The sequence below is a fragment of the Callithrix jacchus genome, chromosome X (assembly GCF_049354715.1).
Source record: "Callithrix jacchus isolate 240 chromosome X, calJac240_pri, whole genome shotgun sequence".
Taxonomy (NCBI): domain Eukaryota; kingdom Metazoa; phylum Chordata; class Mammalia; order Primates; family Cebidae; genus Callithrix; species Callithrix jacchus.
The window spans coordinates 68,478,539-68,502,922 of NC_133524.1; the positions used below are offsets into that span (position 1 = coordinate 68,478,539).

Below are 24,384 nucleotides of genomic sequence, written 5' to 3' on the forward strand. Positions count from 1 at the left end.
TTGCTCTTGTTGCCCAGGCTGGAGTACAATGGCATCATCTCAGCTCACTGCAACTTTCGCCTCCCGGGTTCAAGCGATTCTCCCACCTCAGCCTCCCGAGTAGCTGGGATTATAGTTGCGTACCATTACACCTACCTAATTTTTGTATTTCTAGTAGACACGAGGTTTCTCCATGTTGCTCAGGCTGGTCTTGAACTCCTGACCTCAGGTGATCTTCTGTGATTACGCATAGATGTCCCCGCCTCAGCCTGGGATTACAGGCCAGCTTCGCCCTTTTCAAAAGAAAAAATTGAGTCTGTGGGAGACAAGGCAACACAGTCTGTGAATGGAAGTCAAGACTAGAACCCAGGGGCCAGGCACAGTGGCTCATGTCTGTAATCCCAGCACTTTGGGAGGCCGAGGCCGATGGATCACAAGGTCAGGATATATCAACACAATCCTAGCCAAAATGGTGAAACCTCATTTTGTAAAAATTACAAAAATGAGCCAGGCATGGTGGTGTGTGCCTGTAATCCCAGCTACTCAGGAGGCTGAGGCAGGAGAATTGCTTGAACCTGGGAGGCAGAGGTTGCAATGAGCTGATATCGAACCACTACACTCCAGCCTGGGTGACAGAGAGAGACTCTTTCTCAAACAAACAAAGAAACAAAAAGACTAGAACCCAGGGATATAGGAAATCCTGTCCAATGTACTTTGTACCACACCACATTGCCTCTTGCAATCTTATTAGATTTGTCACTTCCTTTTCATCACTATTGCCACCTCCCCAGATTAAACCTTCGTCATCTCACACCTGGATCGTTGACATGGCATCCTACCTCCCTTTGCAGGCTCTAGTCTACCCAGTCTCCAGATAACTGCCAAGTTAATCACCCTAAAGCACTGTTTCCACCTTGTCATTCTCACTGAAACGCTTCTAGTGGTTCCTCACTGCCTACAAAATAAAATTCAAATTTCCAAGCCAGGCACTAAAACACCTCCAAAATCTGGTGCCAGCCCACCTTTCCATGCCTTATTACCCACACTACCCCTTTATATCCTATGGCCCAGCCATACCCAATACTCTGTGTTCTTTAAACAGCTTATGCACTTTCATGCCCTGTTGCCTTTTTACACGCTGTCCTCCCAACTTCAAGCGTTCTTCGATTTTCTCCTGATCCAATGCCTACTACTCACCTTCCAAGGCTCAACTCAAATGTCCTACTGCATGAAATCTTTTCAGATTCCCCTAGTCAGAATTAATCTCTGTGAAAACATGTGTGACAGGACTTGCTGTCATAGGTCTTTAGTAAACGTGACTTCCCATCCCCCTTCCCCTTTTCACCTGTGTTCCCACAGCATATTGCTAATACCTCTGTTTAACACTGATTTCACTTACCTTGTAGTAGAGTTACTTATTTAAACAACCAGTGAGACTCATCTCATTCATTTTGCATCCTCCACAGCCCCTAACAGAGTTCCTGGTACACAATAGGTACCAGGAACATAACATAACAAACATTTATTGAAATGAAAATTGTGGTGCCAAGTCTCATTAGCAATTCAGCAGTACCCACTCCTGTTGCCAAACATGGAGTGATATGTTGAGAGAAGAGAATCTGGGAAACCTTGTTGGCAAATTGCTAACAATTTGCTTCAGAGCAGCCTTGGTAACTTTCAACCTGACAGTTTGCTTGAGGGTGATGAGGTAGGAAGGGTGACAGCTCAGATAAGGTTCTTGTCCACGAATTATTTAAAATCAGCTGAGGTCAATGCAGGTCCATCACCGCGAGCCAGTGGCTTACAAGTAGCTGGAGAGAGCAGTGACTGGTGCTGAAGAGGTGAGGAAGTGGAAGCAGAAGCTCTTTGGAGCCATTTGGAAAAATAGGCTATCACAATCCAGAAGTTCATCTTTCCCCAGAAAGGGATTCTTGACCTTGGAAGAGTGGGTAACCATGATGGGTGATGCAGGTCAAGTAGGTTGGCATGTGTGACACACCTTTATGGTCTCTCCAGGCCATTCTGGACACAGCTTTTATGATAGCTAAGGCTGCTGTGCAGATCATTCCAGTTCTGGAAGTGCTGCCTGGGATGTGGCCAAGATAAAAAGACAACTGGATTCTCATGCTGACAGCTGAAGGACAGCTTGAAGGCCGCAAGTCATTTCTTTGTTGATCACTTTCATTCGTTCATTCAATTATCATCAAACATATTCTAAACACCTACTATTTGCCAAGCATAAGTGCTGATACAGAGATGAATGGTGCCCTGCCCTTAAAAAGAATTTTGTCTAGACCAGGTGCAGGAGCTCACGCCTGTAATCCCAGCACTTTGGGAGGCCAAGGCGGATGGATCACTTGAGGTCAGGAGTTCGAGACCAACCTGGCCAACGTGGTGAAATCCCATCTCTACTAAAAATACAAAAATTAGCCAGGCTTGCTGGCACATGCCTGTAATCCCACCTCCTGGGGACGCTGAGGCAAGAGAATTACTTGAACCAGGGAGGTGGAGGTTGCAGTGAGCCAAGATTGTGCCGCTGCACTCCAGTTTCGGCCACAGAGCCAGATCCTGAAAAAAAAAGAGAAAGAAAGAGAGAGAGAGAGAGAGAGAGAGAGAGAGAGAGAGAGAGAGAGAGAGAGAGGGAAAGAAAGAAAGAAAGAAAGAAAGAAAGAAAGAAAGAAAGAAAGAAAGAAAGAAAGAAAGAAAGAAAGAGAGAGAAGAAAGCAAAGTAAGAACAGAGGATGGAACTCTTGAGTAACATCAACATTTAAGGGCCATGGTAAGAAGAAAGCATGGAGCAGTCACAGATATAAGGGAGAGACCAGTAGAGAAAATTGTAACAAAAGTCAAAGGAGAGCTGGGGGCAGCACTGCTGTAGTCCCTGTAGTCTCAGCTACTTGTGAGGCTGAGGCAGGAGGATCACTTGAGCCCAGGAATTCAAGATTGTAGTGAGCTATGCTCGTGCCTGTGAAAAGCCACTGCACTCCAGCCTGGACAAGATAGATGAACATCATCTAAAAAACAAAAAAATCAAAGGATTGGGAGGCTGAGGCAGGTGGATCACCTGAGGTCAGGAGTTCGAGACCAGTCTAGCCAACATGGTGAAACCCCGTCTCTACTAAAAATACAAAAATTAGCCAGGTGTGTTGGTAGATGCCATTGTGGAAGACAGTGTGGCGATTCCTCAAGGACCTAGAAATAGAAATTCCATTTGACCCAGCAATCCCATTACTGGGTATATATCCAAAGGATTATAAATCGTTCGACTATAAGGACACATGCACAAGAATGTTCACTGCAGCACTGTTTACAATAGCAAAGACCTGGAACCAACCCAAATGCCCATCGATGATAGACTGGACAGGGAAAATGTGGCACATATACACCATGGAATATTATGCAGCCACCAAAAACAATGAGTTCCTGTCCTTTGTAGGGACATGGATGAACCTGGAAACCATCATTCTCAGCAAACTGACACAAGAACAGAAAATTAAACACCGCATGTTCTCACTCATAGGCGGGTCTTAAACAATGAGAACACATGGACACAGAGGGGAACACTACACACTGGGGTCTGTAGGGGGGAAATAGGAGAGGGACAGCAGGGGATGGGGAGTTGGGGAGAGATAGCATGGGGAGAAATGCCAGATATAGGTGAAGGGGAGGAAGGCAGCAAATCACACTGCCACATGTGTATCTATGCAACAATCTTGCATGTTCTTCACATGTACCCCCAAAACCTAAAATGCAATTAAAAAAAGAAAAGTAAAGAAAAAAGCCAGGCACAGTGGCTCAAGCCTATAATCCCAGCACTTTGGGAGGCTAAGGGAGGTGGATCACAAGGTCAGGCCTTCGAGACCAGCCTAGCCAACATGATGAAACCCTGTCTCTACTAAAAATACAAAAATTAGCAGGGTGTGGTGGTGTGCGCCTGTAATCCCAGCTACTCAGGAGGCTGAGGCAGGAGAATCTCTTGAACCTGGGCAGTGGAGGTTGCAGTGAGCTGAGATCACACCACTGCACTCCAGCCCAGGCGACAGCCTGAGACTCCATCTCAAAAAGAAAAAAAAGAAAAATGACTTTAAGGTTTCACATCTGTTAGTAATGTTGTTTTTTGTTTTTTGGGTGTTTTTTTTTTTTTTTTTGAGACGGAGTTTCGCTCTTGTTACCCAGGCTGGAGTGCAATGGCGCGATCTCGGCTCACCGCAACCTCCACCTCCTGGGTTCAGGCAATTCTCCTGCCTCAGCCTCCTGAGTAGCTGGGATTACAGGCACGCGCCACCATGCCCAGCTAATTTTTTGTATTTTTAGTACAGACAGGGCTTCACCATGTTGACCAGGATGGTCTCGATCTCTTGACCTTGTGATCGACCTGCCTTGGCCTCCCAAAGTGCTGGGATTACAGGCGTGAGCCACCGCGTCTGGCATGTTTTTTGTTTTTTGTTTTTTTTCCGCTCTGTCTCTCAGGCTGGAGTGCAGTGGCACGATCTTGGCTCACTGCAACCTCTACCTCCCAGGTTCAAGTGATTCTTGCGCCTCAGCCTCTGGAGTAGCTGGGATTATATGCATGCACCACCATGCCCAGCTAATTTCAATATTTTTAGTGGAGACAGGGTTTCACCATGTTGGCCAGGCTGGTCTCAAACTCCTGGCCTCCAGTGATCCGCCTGCCTCAGCCTCCCAAACGGTAGGGATTATAGGCGTGAGCGACTGCACCCAGCAACTATTTTTATTTTCATCCTTACGATTTTCTTTTTTCTTTTTTTTTTTTTTTTTTGAGACAGAGTCTTACTCTGTCCCCCAAGCTGGAGTGCAGTGACACAATCTCATCTCACTGCAACCTCCACCTCCAGGGTTCAAGTGATTCTCCTGTCTCAGCCTCCAAAGTAGCTAGAATTACAGATGTGCGCCACCTTGCCCAGCTAATTTTTTGTATTTTTAGTAGAGACGGGGTTTCAAATGTTGGCCAGGCTGATCTCAAACTCCTGACCTCAGGTGATCCACCCGCCTCAGCCTCCCAAAGTGCTGGGATTACAGGCATGGGCCACCATGCCCTGTTCATTTTCCTTTTTTGGAAAGGAAAAGTGTCACTGCACTCCAGCCTGGTGACAAGGGAGACTCCCTCTCAAAAAAAAAAAAAAAAAAATTCTCCCCTCCACCCCCAACCCCGTCTGCAAGCTTGTGATGAGTATGAACTAGTTACGGAAGTTCTTATGACTCATATGACAACAATAAGGGCTTATCGATATGTGTAGCTCATTTGCATAGACATTATTGTTTCTCTAGGAATACAATTTCTTATTTTATTATAAACCATTTTAAGCTCTTTGTTTTTCAACTTTTATTTTAAGTGCAGGGATACATGTGCAGGTTTGTTACATGGGTAAACTTGTGTTATGGGGTTTGTCGTGCACATTAAACCCAGTACCCATTAGTTATTGTTCCTGATCCTCTCCCTCCTCCCACTCTCTGCCCTCTGATAGGCCCCAGCATGTGTTTTTCCCCTCTTTGTGTCCATGTGATTTTCTTTGTACTTCCCAGTTTTTCTGTAAAGAACAGGTATTACTGCCAGGCAAAGTGGCTCATGCCTGTAATCCTAGCACTTTGGGAGGCCGAGGCAGGTGGACTGCCTGAGTTTAGGAGTTCGAGACCAGCCTGGGCAGCATGGTGAAGCCTCGTCTCTACCACAAATCCAAAAAATTAGGCAGGAATGCTGGCATGGGCCTGTAGCCTCAGCTATTGGGGAGGCTGAGGCACGAGAATCACTTGAACGCAGGAGGCAGAGGTTGCAGTCAGCCAAGATTGTACCACTGCATTCCAGCCTGGGCAACACAGTGAGGCGGCCTAAAAAAAAAAAAAAAAAAAAGATTAGGCATCACTTGTGTAATCAACATACATAAAAATGAAGATAAAAAGGAGAAAAATAGGCCAGGTGCAGTGGCTCATGCCTGTAATCCTAGCACTTTGGGAGGCCAAGGCAGGTGGATTGCCTGAGATCAGGAGTTCCAGACCACCCTGGACAACACAGTGAAACCCCATCGCTACTAAAATACAAAAAATTAGCCAGGCGTGGTGGCGCACACCTGTAATCCCAGCTACCTGGAAGGCTGAGGCAAGAGAGTTGCTAGAACCCGGGAGGTGGAGGTTGCTAGAATTGCCTGTAATTCTAGCACCTTGGGAGGCTGAGGTTGGCGAATCACTTGAGGTCAGGCGCTGGACACCTGCCTGGCCAATTGGTGAAACCCTACCTCTACTAAAAATACAAAAATTAGCCAGGCTTGGTGGCAGGTGCCTGTAATCCCAGCTACTTGGGAGGATGAGGTGGGAGAATCATTTGAACCCAGGAGGCGGAGGCTGCAGTGAGCTGGGATCGTGCCACTGCACTCCAGCCTGGTGTCAAGGGAGACTCCGTCTCAAAAAAAAAAAAAATACTCCCCTCCACCTCCAACCCCGTCTGCAAGCTTGTGATGAGTATGAACTAGTTACGGAAGTTCTTATGACTCATATGACAACAATAAGGGCTTATCGATATGTGTAGCTCATTTGCATAGACATTATTGTTTCTCTAGGAATACACCAAACCCCAGTGTATTCTATCGCTCGACGCAGCCCCAACACTGTGAAGTGGAATGTCAGCAGTGAGAAAAAGCTGTTTACGTTGATTGGAAAGCAATAGCTCAGATTCAGAAATCGGAAACTGCTTGACATTCTGCAAAGTGCCCTCATGCTGGCAAATGCAATGCCACTGAACACCCATTTCCTAGGAGGCAATCAAGTAGCTCAATTATCCTTGTCTTTTGTAGGAAGAAAACAACCAAAATGGAGGCATCTTCAGAGAATCCAAAACCCTTACTTTATATCTGAAGCAGGGGCTCCAGAGACTGTGAAATCCTTATTCTAGATGTGTCTGCTTCTGGGATAAGTAGAGGGAGGAGGATCCTACAGGCATCCAGCTAGAAGAGCTTTTCACCCAAGGAGGTCCAGGGTGGCAAAGGCATAGAGGAAAACCGTAGTCATCAATCAAAAGGAAAGGCAAAGATGAAAATAAAAGGGAGGCCAGACATGTTGGCTCACGCCTGTCATCCCAGCACTTCCGGAAGCCGAGGTGAGATGATTGCTTGAGCCCAGGAATTTGAGGCCAGCCTGGGAAACATGGCAAGACCCCCTCTCTACAAAAATAAAAATAAAAAATTAGCTGGACATAGTGGCATGCATTTGCGGTCCCAGCTACTCAGGAGGCTGAGGTGGGAGGATGGCAGGAGGTCGAGGCTGTAGTGATCTGTATTTAGGCTGCTGCACTCTAGAGCCAGAGTGACAGTGAGATGCCCTCTCCAAAAAAAAAAAAAAAGAAAGAAAGAAAGATAAAGAAAGAAAGAAAAGAAAAAGTGGCTGACACCTGTAATCCCGAACACTTTGGGAGGCCAAGGCAGGTGGATGGCTTTGGCCCAGAAGTTTGAAACCAGCCTGGGTAACATGGTGAAAACCCTACTCTACTGGAAATACAAAAGTCATCTGAGTGTGGTGGTGCCCACCTGTAGCCGCAGTTACCCAGGAGGCTGAGATGGGAGAGCCATTGCACTCCAGCCTGGATGACAGAGCAAGACCCTGTCTCAAAAAGACAAAGAAAAAAGAAATAGGGAGACAAAATCTTCGGCTGGAAAACTTGGGAGCAAGATTGTTCTGTTCAAGGGCAAGACACAAATTAAGGCCAAGCACAGTGGCTGACGCCTGTAATCCCAACAATTTAGAAAGCAGAGGTGGGAGGACCACTTGAGCTCAGGAGTTTGAAACCAGCCTGGCCAGCTTGGGTGACATAGCAAGACCCCATCTTCAAAAACAAAAACAAAATAACAGATTGAGAGAGTAGGTTAGTTAGAAGATGAATGTAAAGTCCTGAGTCAGGCACAAGAGGGGAGAAAAGGATGGATGTAAAAATGAAGGGCCAGGCGCAGCGGCTCACACCTGTAATCCCAGCACTTTGGGAGGCTGAGGCAGACGGATCACCCGAGGTCAGGAGTTCGAGACAAGCCTGACTAACATGGTGAAACCCTGTCGTAGGGAAGTGAAGGGGGAAGAAAAAAAAAAAAAAGAAACCTTGTTGTAGGAAGAAAACAATAAAAATGGAGGCGTCTTCAGAGAAGATGCCTGTTGTAGGGACCAATATCACAGTTTAAATAAAGTGTACAAGGGCTAGACACAGTGGCTCACGCCTGTACTCCCAGCACGTTCAGAGGCTGAGGCAAGTGGATTGCTCTACAAAAATACAAAAATTAGCTGGGCATGTTGGTGGATGCCTGTAATCCCAGCTACTCAGAAGGCTGAGGCAGGAGAATCACTTGAACCCAGGAGGTGGCGGTTGCAGTGAGCCGAGATCCCACCATTGCACTCTAGCCTGGGTGACAGAGTGAGATTCCATCTCAAAAAAAAAGAAGAATGATGAAGATGGGCCGGGCTCAATGGCTCACGCCTGTAATCTCAACACTTTGGGAGACCAAGGCAGGAGGAGCACTTGAGCCCAAGAAGTCAAGGCTGCAGTGAGCCATGATTACTGCTCCACTGTACTCCAGCATGGCTGACAGAATGAGACCCTGTCTCAAAAACAAAAACAAAAAAGAACGAAGATGTATTAGAGCTCCCAGTTTATATGGTGCTCAAAGCCTGTTGTAGGGACCAATATTACAGTTTAAAGAAAGCATACATGGGCTGGACACAGTGGCTCACGCCTGTACTCTCAGCACATTCAGAGGCTGAGGCGAGTGGATCACTTGAGGTCAGGAGTTTGAGACCAGCCTGGCCAACATGGTGAAACCTCATCTCTACTTAAAAAAAAAAAAAAATTAGCCAGGTGGGGTGGTGCATGCCTGTAATCCCAGCTACTCGGGAGGCTGAGGCAGGAGAATCGCTTGAACCTGGGAGACAGAGGCTGCAGTGAGCCGAGATTGTGCCACTGCACTCCAGCCTGGGTGACAGAGGAAGACTCCATTTCAAAAATATTAAATAAATAAAAAATAAAGAAAGATAGAAATTTGTGGGCCACAGTGGCTCCGGCCAGTTGTCCTGGTGCTTGAGGAGGCAAGGCCATGAGTTCAAGGCCAACCTGAGCAACATAACAAGCTCTCATTGATTAACAAAAAAAAAGAAAGAAAGATAGATAGAAATTTAAAAAAGAAAAAAAAGGTCGGGTGTGATGGCTTACGCCTGTAATCCCAGCACTTTGGGAGGCTGAGGCGGGTGGATCATCTGAGGTCAGGTGTTTGAGACCACCCTGGCCAACATGGTCAAACCCTGTTTCTACTAAAAATACAAAAAAAAAAAAGTAGCCAGGTGTGGTGGCATGCGCCTATAATCCCAACTACTAGAGAGGCTGGGGCAAGAGAATTGCTTGAGCCTGGGGCACAGAGGTTGCAGTGAGCCGAGATCATACCACTGTACTCCAGTGTGGGTGACAGAGCAAGACTCTGTCTCAAAAAAATATCTATCTATCTATCTATCTATCTATAGATATATATGTGTGTGATGGGAACCCAAAAATTTCGATTTCACTTTTTTCTTTTTCTTTCTTTCTTTTTTTTTTTTTTTTTTTTGACAGTCTTGCTCTGTTGCCCAGGCTAGAGTGCGGTGGTGCGATCTTGGCTCATGGCAACCAGGCTCAAGCAATCCCGCCACCTCAGCTTCCCAAGTAGCTGGGACCACAGGTGCGCACCAGCACGCCCGGCTAATTTTTGTATTTTCAGTAGAGACGGGGTTTTGCCATGTTGGCCAGGCTGTCCTCGAACTCCTGACCTCAGGTGATCTGCCTGCCGTGGCCTCCCAAAGTGCTGGGATTACAGGCATGAGCCACTGCGCCCAGCCTATTTCACATTTTTCACCTGATTATCTAGTCTAGCAAAATGATGTGGAACTTTCTGGAGTCTTTTGCAAGCACAGCTTCTGTTGGTCCAATAATCAGACCTCAGTGAAATATAATACCATTTCTTAAATCCAAAATTAGGGCCTTCATAAAACACAGTAGCAGGGGCAAAATGAATTCCAAGTTGCAGTGAGTAGATATGGTGCTCAAGGCCCTCATTCCCAGGAAATCTGTAGGCTCCAGGCAGCACCACCTCACTTGTAGACCTTACTGCTGGCTGAATGAGTGTACCATCTTGACTATATTGGATTGGTTTTAGAATATTTCACACAATTAGGTTTTAGAAGGAGGGAAACAGAATTAACTTTGCTTTTTGTTCTCCATTCCAAACTGTCCTTAGAGCGAATGGTATATGTCTAACCCTCAAGTGAATTGGGGCACTATCTGGTACAATTCTTCAGAAACCTCCTCGGGAAAATATTGATAACACCCTCTAGCTGGCTTCTCCAAAGAATATGAACCCCTGGGGCATAGATTCATTCATATAATCATGTGATTTTTTTTTTTTTCTTTTGAGACGGAGTTTCACTCTTGTTACCCAGGCTGGAGTGCAATGGCGCGATCTCGGCTCACCGCAGCCTCCGCCTCCTGGGTTCAAGCAATTCTCCTGCCTCAGCCTTCCAAGTAGCTGGGATTACAGGCACGCATCACCACGCCCACCTAATTTTTGTATTTTTAGTAGAGACGGGGTTTCACCTTGTTGACCAGGATGGTCTCGATCTCTTGACCTTGTGATCCACCCACCTCGGCCTCCCAAAGTGCTGGGATTATAGGCTTGAGCCACCGTGCCTGGCCATCGTGTGATTTTTGAAAAGGATTTGTGAGATATAGTATCAGTTATGAATACAGGACCACTTCCATATTTCCCTTGCAGCTCTCACTGGGAACAGTTTGCATGACCTTCCACAGTCTGAGCTGGGGTGTGATTTGGGAAATGTTCTGCAGCTTCTCAGGGTTAGCCATCTCCTTAAGCCTGTGGACCCATATGGGAAGAGTTTTTGCCTGTGTGTCATGAACAACATTTACATTGGAAGCTATCCCTTTGATTTCCGAGCTATACAGCTATGCTGTCTCATTGATCAAAGCCATACAAAATGCCACATTTTGTTCGGTAATGAGGCCCAGAGAAGAGCTGGATGATGGACTCCACATGTGAGGCTGTGCTGCTGCCTGCCATCCCAGAAAGCCTCAAGATTGCCGTTGCTGAGGCAGCCGCCACAACTCCCTGATGTAATGAACAGAGCTCTCACCAGGCTGCTGATTCTGTTTATGAGGCCTGAAGCTCTGAACTATGACGATGTCAGTGGTAAGATGTGCTTTTAAATAATGTGATCAGTTTGCTCCATCAACTCTCTCGGTCTTGGTGGAACAGGAATGAGGACAGCCCTTGTTTGGGCTGATGTTTGAGCCATGCTGGAGACAGCAGGCTTGTGTTTAGGGTCTCTTACCTTGAATGTCTCAAGATTTAATGAAGATTTCCCCGAGAGAATCTCAGAAAATAAGCAGGCTGAGGTAAAGCTTTTAAATATTCCCCCAAAACATTCATTGTAAGGAGAAAGTTTGGGTGGAGCACCTGTAATCTCAGCACTTTGGGAGGCCAAGGTGGGCAGATCGCTTGAGTTCAGGAGTTCGAGACCAGCCTGGTCAACATGGTGAGGCCCCATCTCTAAAAAAAAAAAAAAGAAAAAATGAAAATTAGCCAGGTGTGGTGGCACACACTTGTAGTCCCAGCTACTTGGGAGACTGAGATGGGATGATCACTTGAGCCCAGGACGTCGAGGCTGCAGTGAGCCGTGACGGTGCCACTGCATTCCAACCTGGGTGACAGACCAAGACCCTGTCTCAAAAAAAGAAGAAAGTCTGCTTAGGATTCCAGGTAGCAGCTCAATTCAGCTGCATCACAGGAGCAAATGGATTTACATTGTTCAGTGTAGTCATTTTCCTCCTCTCCTCTTTAACTTCCCTTTGCCCTTCCCTCTTTTCCCTCCCTTCTCTCTCCTTGCCTTTCCTCTCTCTAGCAGCTGCACTCCATCCAGAAGATATGCTCAGGTAACAGTAAACAGGCAGCAGACAGGCCAATTCTAGCAATAGTATACTTTATACAGCTACAAAATATCCAAATATACTTTTATAGCTTAGAACTATGAGCACTGCAAAGAAATCCTGCCAGAACTCCAAGGAACAATGAGTACACACTAACATTAACATGTAGTTTCCCTTCCTAGGAACCCCGCTATGTATAGGAGCTCTCTCTTCCGGTCAAACAGGTCTGCCCACCATTCCCTAAACACATCTCACAGCTTCCTGTCACCTAGAATGTTTGTCCCTCCATCTCCTTTATGACCCACGTCCAAGTCTGCCTTTCTGTTAAACCTGCCCTTTTCTTCTGTGTCTGAACTTCTGGCATCTCATATCTGCATATGGCATTTAGGAGAAACTCCCTTGTAGTTACTCAGGTGAGTGTCTCATCTGTCCTGTTAGCTTAGGATCTTCTGGAGTCAGGGACCACCTCTAACTCAGATTCTCAGTGGAGCCTTGTAGAGCTCACCAGTTGTGATATAGTGGCCAAGTGAACAAGTTGAGGAGCCAGAATGCCTGGGTTCAAATCCAGCTTTGTTACTTACCAGTAGCTGGCTAACCTCAATCATGTCACTTAACCTCTGTGTGCCTTAATTCCCCTGTAACATAAGAATATTAATAGTGCCTACTTTTAGGGTTACTTTGAGGATCAAACAAAGTAACACTCACAAAGCACTTTGAACATTGCCTTTTATGCATTAAGTACTCAGGAAACGCTAATCCTCTTTATCCACTCCAACCTGTATGCTCAGCAGGAAGAATGGCATTCAGCCTGGCCCCCACCCACCATGGTGTCCAGCTCAGTTTTGCCTTTACCAACTTTACCAGACACGCACTAAAGGAATTCCCTATCTGGCTTTAAATGTCCCCCATACTCTAAGCCTCTTACCTGACTGACAGTTTCCTCCATAGCCCCTCAACACAGTCCTGCCTCCTCACTGGCTCCCAGACATGCTTTGCTCGTTCCTATTCTGTGCCTTCACTCACACTGTTCCTTCTAGCCCTGTCTTTCCCCTTCCATCTCCTACCTCTTATACTTCTCCACTCAAACCTCACCTCCTCTAGGAAGCATTCCCTGATTACCTCAGTTTACTCTAATCATTCCCTTCTCTGGATTCTCTCAGCAGGCAAAGTTAGAACCACACAATTGAATACACACTGATATTTTTCACAGCAATTTCTTGGGTCCTGGTCCCCTCTCCTCAAGAAGTTTGGCAGGGCATGATAGCTCACGCTTGTAAACCCAGTGCTTTGGGAGGCTGAGGCAGGTGGATCACTTGAGCCCAGGAGTTCAAGATCAGCCTGGCCAACATGGTGAAACCCCATCTCTACTAAAAATACAAAAATTAGCCTGGCACCTGTAATCCCAGCTACTCGTGAGGCTGAGGCAGGAGAATCGCTTGAACCCAGGAGGTGGAGGTTGCAGTGAGCCAAGATTGCGCCACCGCACTCTAGCCTGGGCAACAGAGCAAGACTGCATCTCAAAAAAAAAAAAAAAGAAAAGAAAAAGAAAGAAAAGGAAGTTGTTACATCTCTTATTAACAGTTGGGATGTTTTCACCTTCTTTGCCACCTGCCCCTATGCTGAGTTCCTAGTAGGTGTCCAGTACTCGTGGACTGATGTATACATATGCCCAGGTTTGGCTAAGGGAAGCTGAGGCCCTGGCTCCCTTTCTAGCAGTGAGCTCAAACTGGAGTGAAAAACAGAAGGCAGGGGACCACTTTCTCTGCTGACTTCCCTTATTTATCCACTGCCATTCAGGCCACAGAACCCAGCAGGGTCTTCAGATAAGTCATCAGTGGTGCAGACCTTGAAACTGGACTGATCTCTCAGTTAATGGTTGGCATTCTCTGTTTATCTTCATGATTGCCAAGATTCATTGCTGCACATGATACACTTTGCTGTTCAACTGCCTTGGCCTTGAGGGTAGAAAGCAATTTCTGAGGTTTTAGGGTGCTGGGATAGGATCAGAGATACTTTGGTGTGTCCCCAGCCACTCAGGATGTGGACAATAAGCAAGTGACGAAAGGGTACCCTGGGACTGCCATATGGGTGGGAAGCACTGCCGGCTCCCACCTTGACCTCAGGTGCCAGCAGGCATTACCCATGGCTTTTTCCTCCCCATTGTCATATAATGTGTTTATTTATTTATAATTTTTGTAGGGATGAGGTCTTACTATGTTGCCGAGGCTGGTCTCAAACTCCTGGCTTCAAGTGATCCTCCTGCCTTGGCCAAAGTGCTGGGATTACAGGCCTGAGCCACCATGCCCAGTCCTGTCATCGTTTTAGAGGCTGGGAGCTAGAAGGAGTGACCGGGATGGTAGCCGGTACAGGATCCCTCTCTGCAACTTGCCCGCACTGTGGATCTCCCTAAGGCCAGGGCGTGGGGGAAGCCTGAGGGATGCTGAAGAGCACAGGTCCAGCTCAGTCTCCCAGAGAGACTAAACCTGGGTGGGTGACAATGATGCCTGTCTTCCTTTGGGACAGGGCAGCGACTCCAGGCTATGTGATCTGTCTCTCCAAATCCATTGGGAGCTCAGAGGATCAATCCTGTTTAATGATTGTGAGTGTGAGGAGGTAGGGCTGGTTAATGTTTGTCTGGTTCCTCCTGGGCTGTGGGCCATTTCTGGCTCCGGCCCTAAGCTCATTGTCCCTCCCCTGGGCTGGGCTGACAGTACCTGGTGGCATAGGGCAGACACGCCTGCAGACATTCTCTGGGAAAGGGCAGCAGCAGCCAGGTGTGGCAGTGACAGGGAGGTGAGGAGACTGGGGGCTGAGGGAGGTGGGCCAGTGAGGGCTGATGTGGCTCAGGGGGCCGGAAATGGGGGCCGGAAATGGGGCTGGGTCTTGCCTTCTCTTGACTTCCACCTTCAACCACCTAGGTCCCTTCCATGCTTCCCTCTGAAGCTGGGGTGAGGCCCGTCCTGCCAGGTGCCAGGCTTGCTTAGCCTCTCTCTGCAGCCTCTTTCCAGGTTCAAAGTTGCTTCTCCTCTCACTCTTTTTCTTCCAGCCAAAGATTCCCCTCATTCCCATAGGGACAGATTTGCAGGAAGACTTGAGGGACCCCCTAGGTGCAAGGTGGCCAAGTTTGTCTCTCTGAGACATTTCCTGCCACACAGGGTTAGGGTTTGGTGCGAATGTTGGGCACTGCCAGGTGCTGTTTTCCTTCCCTGATTACAAGGCAAACCAGGCATGCACCCAACACGGGGCTGCATGTGGATGAACAGAGGAGCGTGCTCAGCAGGTTGCAGAGGGTTAGCCAACAGGGCCAAGGATTTGGGAGGGTGCGTTTCAATTTTCTTGAAGGAGGCAGACTGCCTCAAGCTGAACTTGGAGTAATTGATGGTTTGGAGATCTAAAGGAGGGATGTCCCCCAGCTGTTTGAAAGTTGTTGCATCTGTTGGGAATGGCACAGCAGAATGTGTGGACTTAGAAAATGAGATGAGGAGAGGACAATATAGACAAGAGGGGTTTTAACGGATGGAAGTATAGATAAGAATGCAGTCTGGCAATGGAAAAGGGACCCAAGCTTGGGTGAGGGGCGAATACGATTCCTAGGCCGAGCTCCAGCACTTGCTTATCACCTGTGTAAAAAGTTAATCAGCTTCTGTGAGTCTTCTTTGCCTCACCTGTGAATTGCAGACAATAGCTCATGGCTAACGGGGTTGTTGTGAGCATGAGAGTCCATGAACATACACGCAGGGGCACTCCATCAATGGCAGCTGTTATAATAACCCACGCAGAGAGCAATAGCAAGTCAGGTGGGTGATGGAGGAGTAAGAGAGTAGTGTCCAAACAATGGGGAAGGGAGCTGGCATGAGCAGAAGCTCTCTGAAAATCCGCAGCAGAGAGGGGGAAAGAACGAATTGCAATGAGTTAGACTGGACCTGACCCAAGCCTGGCCACAGAAGATGTATGGCAGGGTGGAGAGGCTAGGTCCAGTGACTGAGATACTGTAGAACTGCAGGGCAGAGGCAGGAGAGAGAAGCCAGGGAAGGGGAAGAGGGCTGGAGGAATTTGGCCTTAGCCACACAAAACTGATGAAGTCATCCAGAAATTCCTAAGGAAATCTCAAAGAGAGCCCCATGTCCCTTCTTGACCAGTGACTGCCTGTGAAATGGGGAAGGGAGCATGGGACCAAGGCTGAATGCAACCTCATCCAGCCCAGCCCATTCCTCTTCCCCAAACCCCCAAATACAAGCATATTCCTGGAGTTGGAAGGAAGGATGGGGGGCAGAAAGAGAGACAGAGACAGACTAGACGAACCTGTGTGTGTGCGCGTGCACATGTGCCAGCACACGCAGGAAAGTGTATGGGTTTTTGAATAGTAGGCCTGGTCTCAGAATGCAAACTCCTTAAAGGAAGAGAGGCTGCCATAAGCAGTGCTGTATACAAAGACTTTGAGGTAAGAAAATAAATTTGGAACTTAATTCTACCACTTAGCAGCAGTGCAATTGCCGTTGAAGGAAGTTACTTAACCTCTCTGAGTCTCAACTTCCTTGTCTGAAAAATGGGGATAATATTACAGGACTGCTGTAAAACTAAGTGAGATCAGCTGATTTTGAACTGTGCTTGAGTGCTAGGACAAATCTAAATTTGGGGACAGGGCCAGAGACTGACAAGGCCAGAGAAGTCCTGTCTAATTAAACATGAGAGGAGCAAAACACGCCTGGAGCAACACAGAGTACATCAATACCTGGACTTTAACCCAAAGTCACAAAAACAGTTTGGATTTCAAAATCAGGTCACTCCCCTGAATGTTTTTAGAATGAAATCCTTGAGGTATCAATGTTGACATAGGGATCAGTTCTCCTTCCAAAGGGATCAGCAAAAATTGAGATCACAGCACCCAAACAAGGGTCCTTAGAGGCCCCACAGGGAGCTACTGGCTATGTCCCAGAAGCCTCGAGAAGAAAAGAGGCGGAGAGCTACAAGAACCCAGAAACTCGGTGGTGACCAGGATGTCCGTGGCACATCCCTGAAGGGCAGAGAAAAGAGAACAGCTAAGGTTTGCTTTATAGTTTGAGGAAACAGCCCAGGAAAAGTAAGGAAAGGAAAAGCAGACCAACTCAAGAGGCAACAGAAAATTCTGGGGCTGAAGGAGAGGAAAAGAATTGTCAATTGCTACAACAAAAGCACCTTAGGAAAAAAAGCTTGGCCAGGCACAGTGGCTCGAACCTATAATCCCAGCACTTTGGGAGGCCAGGGCAGGCAGATCACCTGAGGTCGGGAGTTCAAGACCAGCCTGACCAACATGGAGAAACCCCGTCTTTATTAAAAATACAAAATTAGCTGGGTGTGGTGGCACATCTGTAATCCCAGCTACTCGGGAGACTGAAGCAGGAGAATCACTTGAACCCGGGAGGCGGACATTGTGGTGAGCCGAGATTGCACCATTGCACTCTAGCCTGGGCAACAAGAGCGAAAATCTGTCTCAAAAAACAAACAAACAAAAAAACAAGTGCTGGGATTACAGGCATGAGTCACCGCACCTAGCCAGATTATTCTTTTATTATTTATTTCTTCTTTTTTTTCTTTTTTTTTTTGAGACAGAGTCTCTGTCACCAGGCTGGAGTATAGTGGCACCATCTCGGCTCACTGCAACCTTCACCTCCTCAGTTCAAGCAATTGTCCTGCCTCAGCCTTCCCAGTTGCCGGGACTACAGAGGTGCACCACCACACTCAGCTAATTTTTGTATTTTTAGTAGAGACAGAGTTTCACCATGTTGGTCAGGATGGTCTCGATCTCTTGACCTCGTGATCTTCCCACCTTGGCCTCCCAAAGTGCTGGGATTACGGGCGTGAGCCACTGCACCCAGCCTTTTTTCTTTTTTTTTTTTTGAGACAGAGTCTCATTCTGTCACCCAGGCTGAAGTGCAGTGGCACGATCTTGGCTCACTACAACTTCTGCCTCCTGGGTTCAAGTGATTCTCCTGCCTCAGCCTCCCTAGTAGCTGGAACTACAGGCATTGCCACCACATCCAGGTAATTTTTGTATTTTGAGTAGAGATGCGGTTTCAACATGTTGGTCAGGCTGGTCTCGAACCCCTGACCTGAGGTGATCCACCTGCCTCGGCCTCCCAAAGTGTTGGGATTACAGGCGTTAGCCCCTGCACTGGCCTTTTCTTTTCTTTTCTTTTCTTTTTTAACATAACAGAGATGGGGGTCTCACTATATGGCCCAGGATGGTCTCCAACTCCTGGACTCAAGCAATCCACTTACCTCACCCTCCCAAAGTGCCAGGATTCCAGGTGTGAACCACTGCACCTGGCCTAGGTTATTTTTATTTATTTATTTTTTGAGATGGAGGCTCGCTCTTTCCCCCAGGCTGGAATGCAGTGGTACAATCTTGGCTCACTGCAACCTCTGCCTCCCGGATTCAAGCAATTCTCTGCCTCAGCCTCCTGAGTAGCTGGGATTACAGGTACCCACCACCACGCCCAGCTAATTTTTTGTTTGTATTTTTAGTAGAGATGGGGTTTTACCATCTTAGCCAGGCTGGTCTTGAACTCCTGACCTCTTGATCCATCCGCCTCGGCCTTCCAAAGTGCTGGGATTACAGGCATGAGCCACCACGCCCGGCCCAGTTATTCTTAATAATTCTCTTTGGCCACTTGTTTTAGAGTGTAACACATCTCACCACCTGAAGCATTTCTTTATGGCTAACTGTGGTGCCTAGTGCAGCAGCTTTGCATGTAGACTGCGAGGCTTGGGAGAAAGGGCACCCATACATACCCCTGCTTCCCCATGCTGGTTAGCACATGACATGAACTTACTAAGGCTTTTAATTTATTTATTTATTTTAGCTAAATGAAGAAACCTTGTTTTGAGAAGTAATCTATGTCCTGTGAACTGTCCTTCTTTCCCCAGATTCTTTCATCTCATTTCCCAACTTTTGCAATTGCTAGGTTTGTTGTTGTTGTTGTTGTTGTTATTGTTTTAACAGAGACAGGGTTTCACCATGTTGGCCAGACTGGTCTCGAACTTCTGACATCAGGTGATCTGCTCGCCTCGGCCTCCCAAAGTACTGGGATTACAGGCGTGAGCCACTGCGCCCAGCCAATGCAGTTGCTGTTACCCTAACCCTTTCCTCTATAGCACAGAGGACCACCCAGGGCTGAATATGAGGCAGCTTTCACTTGCCCTGCTGTGGAGCAGGCTCTGGGGTCAGGAAATGACTCCTTGGACCATTGCATTTCCTGTGGTCCAGGGCTTCAAGTCCTCTTCACATCCAGTTTCCTGCTTCTAGCATGATCTCCTTGCAACTTCATGGCAGAAGTGGCAGTAGGTGGGAGAAGCCTTCTTAGCCTGCCTAAGGGATGGAGGAGAATTTCCTCCTTAGAGCAACTGGCAAGCTCCTGAAACCACGAGGTTGCAATATGCACTTCAGGCTGGGGGATGGGCAGCAATGGGGTGTCAGACAGACCCTATGGGTCAACAACAGGACTTGGGGCTGCTCAAGGTGGCTCACGCCTGTAATCCCAACACTTTGGGAGGCAAAGGTGGGAGGATCGCTTGAGCCCAGGAGTTCAAGACCAGCCTGGGCAATATAGCGAGCCCTCCATCTCTCCAAAAAAAAAAAAACAAAAGAAAGAAAGAAAAGAAAAATTAAGCATGGTGACACATGCCTGTGGTCCCAGCTAATTGCTCTGTCTCCCAGGCTAGAGTGCAGTAGTGCGATCGTGGCTCACTGCAACCTCCGCCTCCCAGGTTCAAGTGATTCTGCCACCTCAGCCTCCTGAGTAGCTGGGATTACAGGCATATGCCACCACGCCTGGCTAATTTTTTGTATTTTTAGTAGTGACGGGATTTCACTATGTTGGCCAGGTTGGTTTTGAACTCCCAACCTGAAGTGATCCACCTGCCTCAGCCTCCCAAAGTGCTGGGATTACAGGTGTGAGCCACTGCGCCTGGCCCCTGAGACGATCCTTAACCCCTTTGGTCACCAACTATGATCCTGGAGCTGGGCTAAGAACTTTGGCAGGTTGTCTCATTGAACTTTACAATAAACCTGGGTATTAACCACATTTGTAGATGAATAAGCAGGTTCGGAGCAGTTCAGTAGCTAGCCCAAGGTCACATTAAGTGAAGAACCAGGATCCTAAACCTAAAGCTATGTGACTGTAGGTAAGCCTGATTCCTGACCGTCTGTTTGCTCAGTGACCTTTTGCTTTCTCCTTCTGGCTTATGCTCACCATGTACCCAGCTGACCACCCCCTGCATGAGTTCTCTTTCCTGAAACTCAAAGAGACAGTCAAGGTTTGCTCTGTGACACTGGAGTTGGAATGTGCTCACAGATTCGCCTTTGCTTTTTTTTTTTTTTTGAGAAGGAGTGTCTTGCTCTGTCACCCAGGCTGGCATGCAGTGGCTCAGTCTCCGCTCACTGCAACCTCCACCTCCCAGGTTCAAGCGATTCTCCTGCCTCTCAGCCACCCAAGTAGCTGGGACTAGAGACGCGTGTCGCCACACCTGGCTAATTTTTTTTTTGTATTTTTAGTAGAGATGGGGTTTCACCTTGTTAGCCAGGATGGTCTCCATCTCCTGACCTCATGATCCGCCTGCCTCAGCCTCCCAAAGTGCTGGGATTACAGGTGTGAGCCATCGCACCTAGCCTTTTTTTTTTTTTTTTTTAATGGCTAGCCTTTGCTTTTTGCAGACACTACCTGCAAAGCCCCAAGGAGCCTGCTGTAGAAAGACTTCTGTCTCAGATACATTGTTTCATCCTACCTATCCTACTGCTTTGTAACAGTGTGACCTTGAGGAGTTACTTATCTGAGCTTCAGCTTCCTCATCTGGAAAATGGGATAACAGGCTTGCTAAATGGGTGGAAAGAAAAATGTATGGAACAATGCTCAGCACAGTTCCTGACTTGATAAATATGAGCTCTTTCCTCTCCATATTCTGGAGGGGATCTAAGCCTCAGGGAAAATCCTGCTGACCTTAAGTTTCTGATGGGACCATGGGGGAGGGACTCAGCCCAGAGCCTCCCGATCCCCTGGGGTCCCCTCTTCACATACACCTGCCTGTGTTTCAGCTCCCCCCGCCACGGCCATTCTTCTGGTGGGGCTATGGGGCGGGTGCGGCGATGGACCGGGCGGGCACAGAACAGGTGGGTGCAGGCTGGGTGTCCGGCGCTGGGACACAAGTGCTCTGTGTGTAGGGTGGGCGGAAGTCAGGGCGTTTGATCTGAATTCTAAAGGGCGTTGTTCAGAGCCCCACAAAGGTCTCATTGTGCAGACACTGGGTATAAAGCAGCATATGACTCCCCAGCACCGGGCGGTGATGAATTGGGACGCAGGCGCGGAGCCCAGGGACCACTCCCCCTGCACAGACATGAGACCATAGGGGACCTGTCTGGGTGGCCTCAGGGATAGGCGCTCCCCAAGGTAAGAGGGCTTTGTTGAGTTTGCCCCAGGTCTGGAGTTAAGGAGCTAGGGGACAGCCATAGGGGATGGCTGATATCGGAACAAGATGGGCTTGGCAAAGAAAGGGGCTGGTAAGGAAAGAATGTTGGATGAAAGCAAAGAAGGGGGATGGGCCTCAGGGAGGTCAAGTCAAGTGAGTGAGGAGGACGAGAGGCTGGCAAGGGAGATGGGATGATGAGAAAGTCATAACCATCCTTCCTTTCCTGCAACTGGCTCTCGGAAGAGTTGGGGGGACAGACAGTGCTATGGTGCCCAGCTTTCCGCCCCAGCTTTCTGATAGCTTGCTTCATGGCTGGTGTTTTGCAGGTGTGAATGAGGCAGGATGAACTGGACAGGTTTGTACACCTTACTCAGTGGCGTGAACCGGCATTCTACTGCCATTGGCCGAGTATGGCTCTCCGTCATCTTCATCTTCAGAATCATGGTGCTGGTGGTGGCTGCAGAGAGTGTGTGGGGTGATGAGAAGTCTTCCTTCATCTGCAACACCCTCCAGCCTGGCTGCAACAGTGTCTGCTATGACCAGTTCTTCCCCATCTCCCATGTGCGGCTGTGGTCCCTGCAGCTGATCCTAGTTTCTACCCCAGCTCTCCTCGTGGCCATGCACGTGGCTCACCAGCAACACATAGAGAAGAAAATGCTGCGGCTTGAGGGCCATGGGGACCCCCTACACCTGGAAGAGGTGAAGAGGCACAAGGTCCACATCTCAGGGACACTGTGGTGGACCTATGTCATCAGCGTGGTGTTCCGGCTGCTGTTCGAGGCTGTCTTCATGTATGTCTTTTATCTGCTCTACCCTGGCTATGCCATGGTGCGGCTGGTCAAGTGTGACGTCTACCCATGCCCCAACACAGTGGACTGCTTTGTGTCCCGCCCCACGGAGAAAACCGTCTTCACCGTCTTCATGCTAGCCGCCTCCGGCATCTGCATCATCCTCAATGTGGCCGAGGTGGTGTACCTCATCATCCGGGCCTGTGCCCGCCGAGCCCAGCGCCGCTCCAATCCGCCCTCCCGCAAGGGCTCGGGCTTTGGCCACCGCCTCTCACCTGAATACAAGCAGAATGAGATCAACAAGCTGCTGAGCGAGCAGGATGGTTCCCTGAAAGACATACTGCGGCGCAGCCCTGGCACCGGGGCCGGGCTGGCTGAGAAGAGTGACCGCTGCTCGGCCTGCTGATGCCACATACCAGGCAACCTCCCATCCTGCCCCCGCCCCTGCCCTGAGTGCGCCCCTCCTTCTCCCCTGCCGGTGCACAGGCCTCTGCCTGCTGGGGATTACTCGATCAAAACCTTCCTTCCCTGGCTACTTCCCTCCCTCCCAGAGCCTTTCATTTGAGGAGCTGGAGGGCTGGGGAGTTGGAGGCCACCTATGCCAGTGCTCAAGGTTACTGGGGGTGTGGGCTGCCCTTGTTGCCTGCACCCTTCCCTCTCCCTCTCCCTGGGATCACTGGGGACAAGAGACAGGATGCTCCAACAGCGTCTGCAATTATGAAACTAATCTTAACCCTGTGCTGTCAGATACCCTTTTCTGGAGTCACATCAGTGGGGAGGGATGTGGGCAAGCAGAGTGGAGGGCGGGGGTGCTGTGGACGTGTGGGTGGAGAAAGGAGGGTGGTGAGCACTAGTAAATGAGGAATAGTGCTTGCTGGCCACAAGGAAAAGGAGGAGGTGTCTGGAGTGAGGGAGTCAAGGAGGGAGAAGCAGGCAGATAAGTTGGAGTGGGGGTTGCTCAGGGCCGCCTCTGCCTCTAGTCCCCAAGGCCTCTCTCTGCCTAAAATGTTACACATTAAACAGGATTTTACAGTAAATGAAGAGGTGGCTTGTGTGTTTTTCAAGTTCTTTCTCCTGCAACGTCTGACCTCCCCCAGGATGAGCTGGCGTTGTTTTTTTTTTACTGATTAAGAAAGGAACAGGGCAAAATAAGTAGTTACTTGAGAAGCTGAAGCTGCAAATGAGGAACCGCTGCGCTGGGAGCCTCAGAGCCAGCCCATGAGCCCTTCCGCCTGTTGATTTTGTTGTGATGGTTCATGTCTTTTTCGTTGTCTGATAACAGATTTATTGGGATTTCATTTACATACCTCCTTCCTCTGATTTTAGAAAGATTAAAAATGACAACTCTCTCTGGAGAGACAAGAAATGATCGGGAAATTTCTCATGCCCCAGAATGTGGCACACATTCCCTGGGTACCTTGGCAAGAGCCCCTCCCCTACACACCTGGAGATCTATCTCCTTACTCCCTCCAAACTCAGCATCCCCTACAAGCTGATGCCCCACAGACCACCTGTTGGGTTGCACGATGACCCTAACCCCTTTCCTCTGGACATAGCCCCTAATTCCATCCACTTTCCCCGTTTCCTTCTCTCGGGAATTAATGCCTCCCCCACAGGTCAAACACTTCACAGCAGCAGTTAGTTTCCTCACCAGCATCACCCTCCCCTGTCAGCTGTGGTCGGAAAAGCCCCAGGCTGAGACTTGGAAAAGCTGTGCTCCCATCCTGGTGCTATTAATTAGCAGCAAGGCATTCCCTTCCCCGAGCCTCAGCTTCCTTATGAGCAAATGAAAACTGCCCCAGCACCTCTCCCAGCTCCCTTCAACACTCTGTGCTTCTGGGATTCCTAAAAGACTTCTCCAAGTAACAAGGCCTTGCAGGGGTTTCCTCAGAGTCACTGCCCCCACAAATAGCTCATCAGAGTAAAAGTTTTCCCCCAAGTTTACCTCCTCAGCTTCCTCACCTCTGAATAGGAGAAATTATTTGCCACTCCCTCTCAGAGTATCTGGACTTCATGTAGGAAGTACTGGATATCAGAAAGGAAGAGAAAATCAGACACAATCTCATCTGAATTGTTCTCCCTTGAAACAGTTTGTCCTCTTCAGAGAGAAAGCATGGAAGTTTTCCTTATTTGAGATTTCTCCTTTAGAAAAAAAAAAAAAAAAGGAAAGCTGGATGTGGTGGCTCATGCCTGTAGTCTCAGTATTTTGGAAGGCCAAGG

General features: G+C 48.4%; 1 protein-coding gene across 2 annotated transcripts; it reads left to right on the forward strand.

Moving 5' to 3' along the window:
- The first annotated feature begins 14,676 nt into the window (after window positions 1–14,676).
- Window positions 14,677–23,201, forward strand: GJB1 (gap junction protein beta 1). 2 transcript variants are annotated; one of them, XM_008989462.5, is made up of 2 exons: window positions 14,677–14,728; window positions 21,703–23,201. In XM_008989462.5, the coding sequence occupies exon 2, from the start codon at window positions 21,719–21,721 to the stop codon at window positions 22,568–22,570; it is 852 nt and encodes a 283-aa protein (XP_008987710.1). In that variant the 5' UTR covers window positions 14,677–14,728; window positions 21,703–21,718; the 3' UTR covers window positions 22,571–23,201. The 2 variants fall into 2 exon arrangements, with proteins under 2 accessions (XP_008987710.1, XP_003735806.1); XM_003735758.6 differs by lacking the exon at window positions 14,677–14,728 and adding an exon at window positions 21,246–21,357.
- The last annotated feature ends 1,183 nt before the right edge of the window (window positions 23,202–24,384 follow it).

Coding starts and splice junctions, on each gene's coding strand:
- GJB1 (XM_008989462.5), top strand. CDS start 21,719: ATGAACTGGACAGGTTTGTACACCTTACTCAGTGGCGTGAACCGGCAT.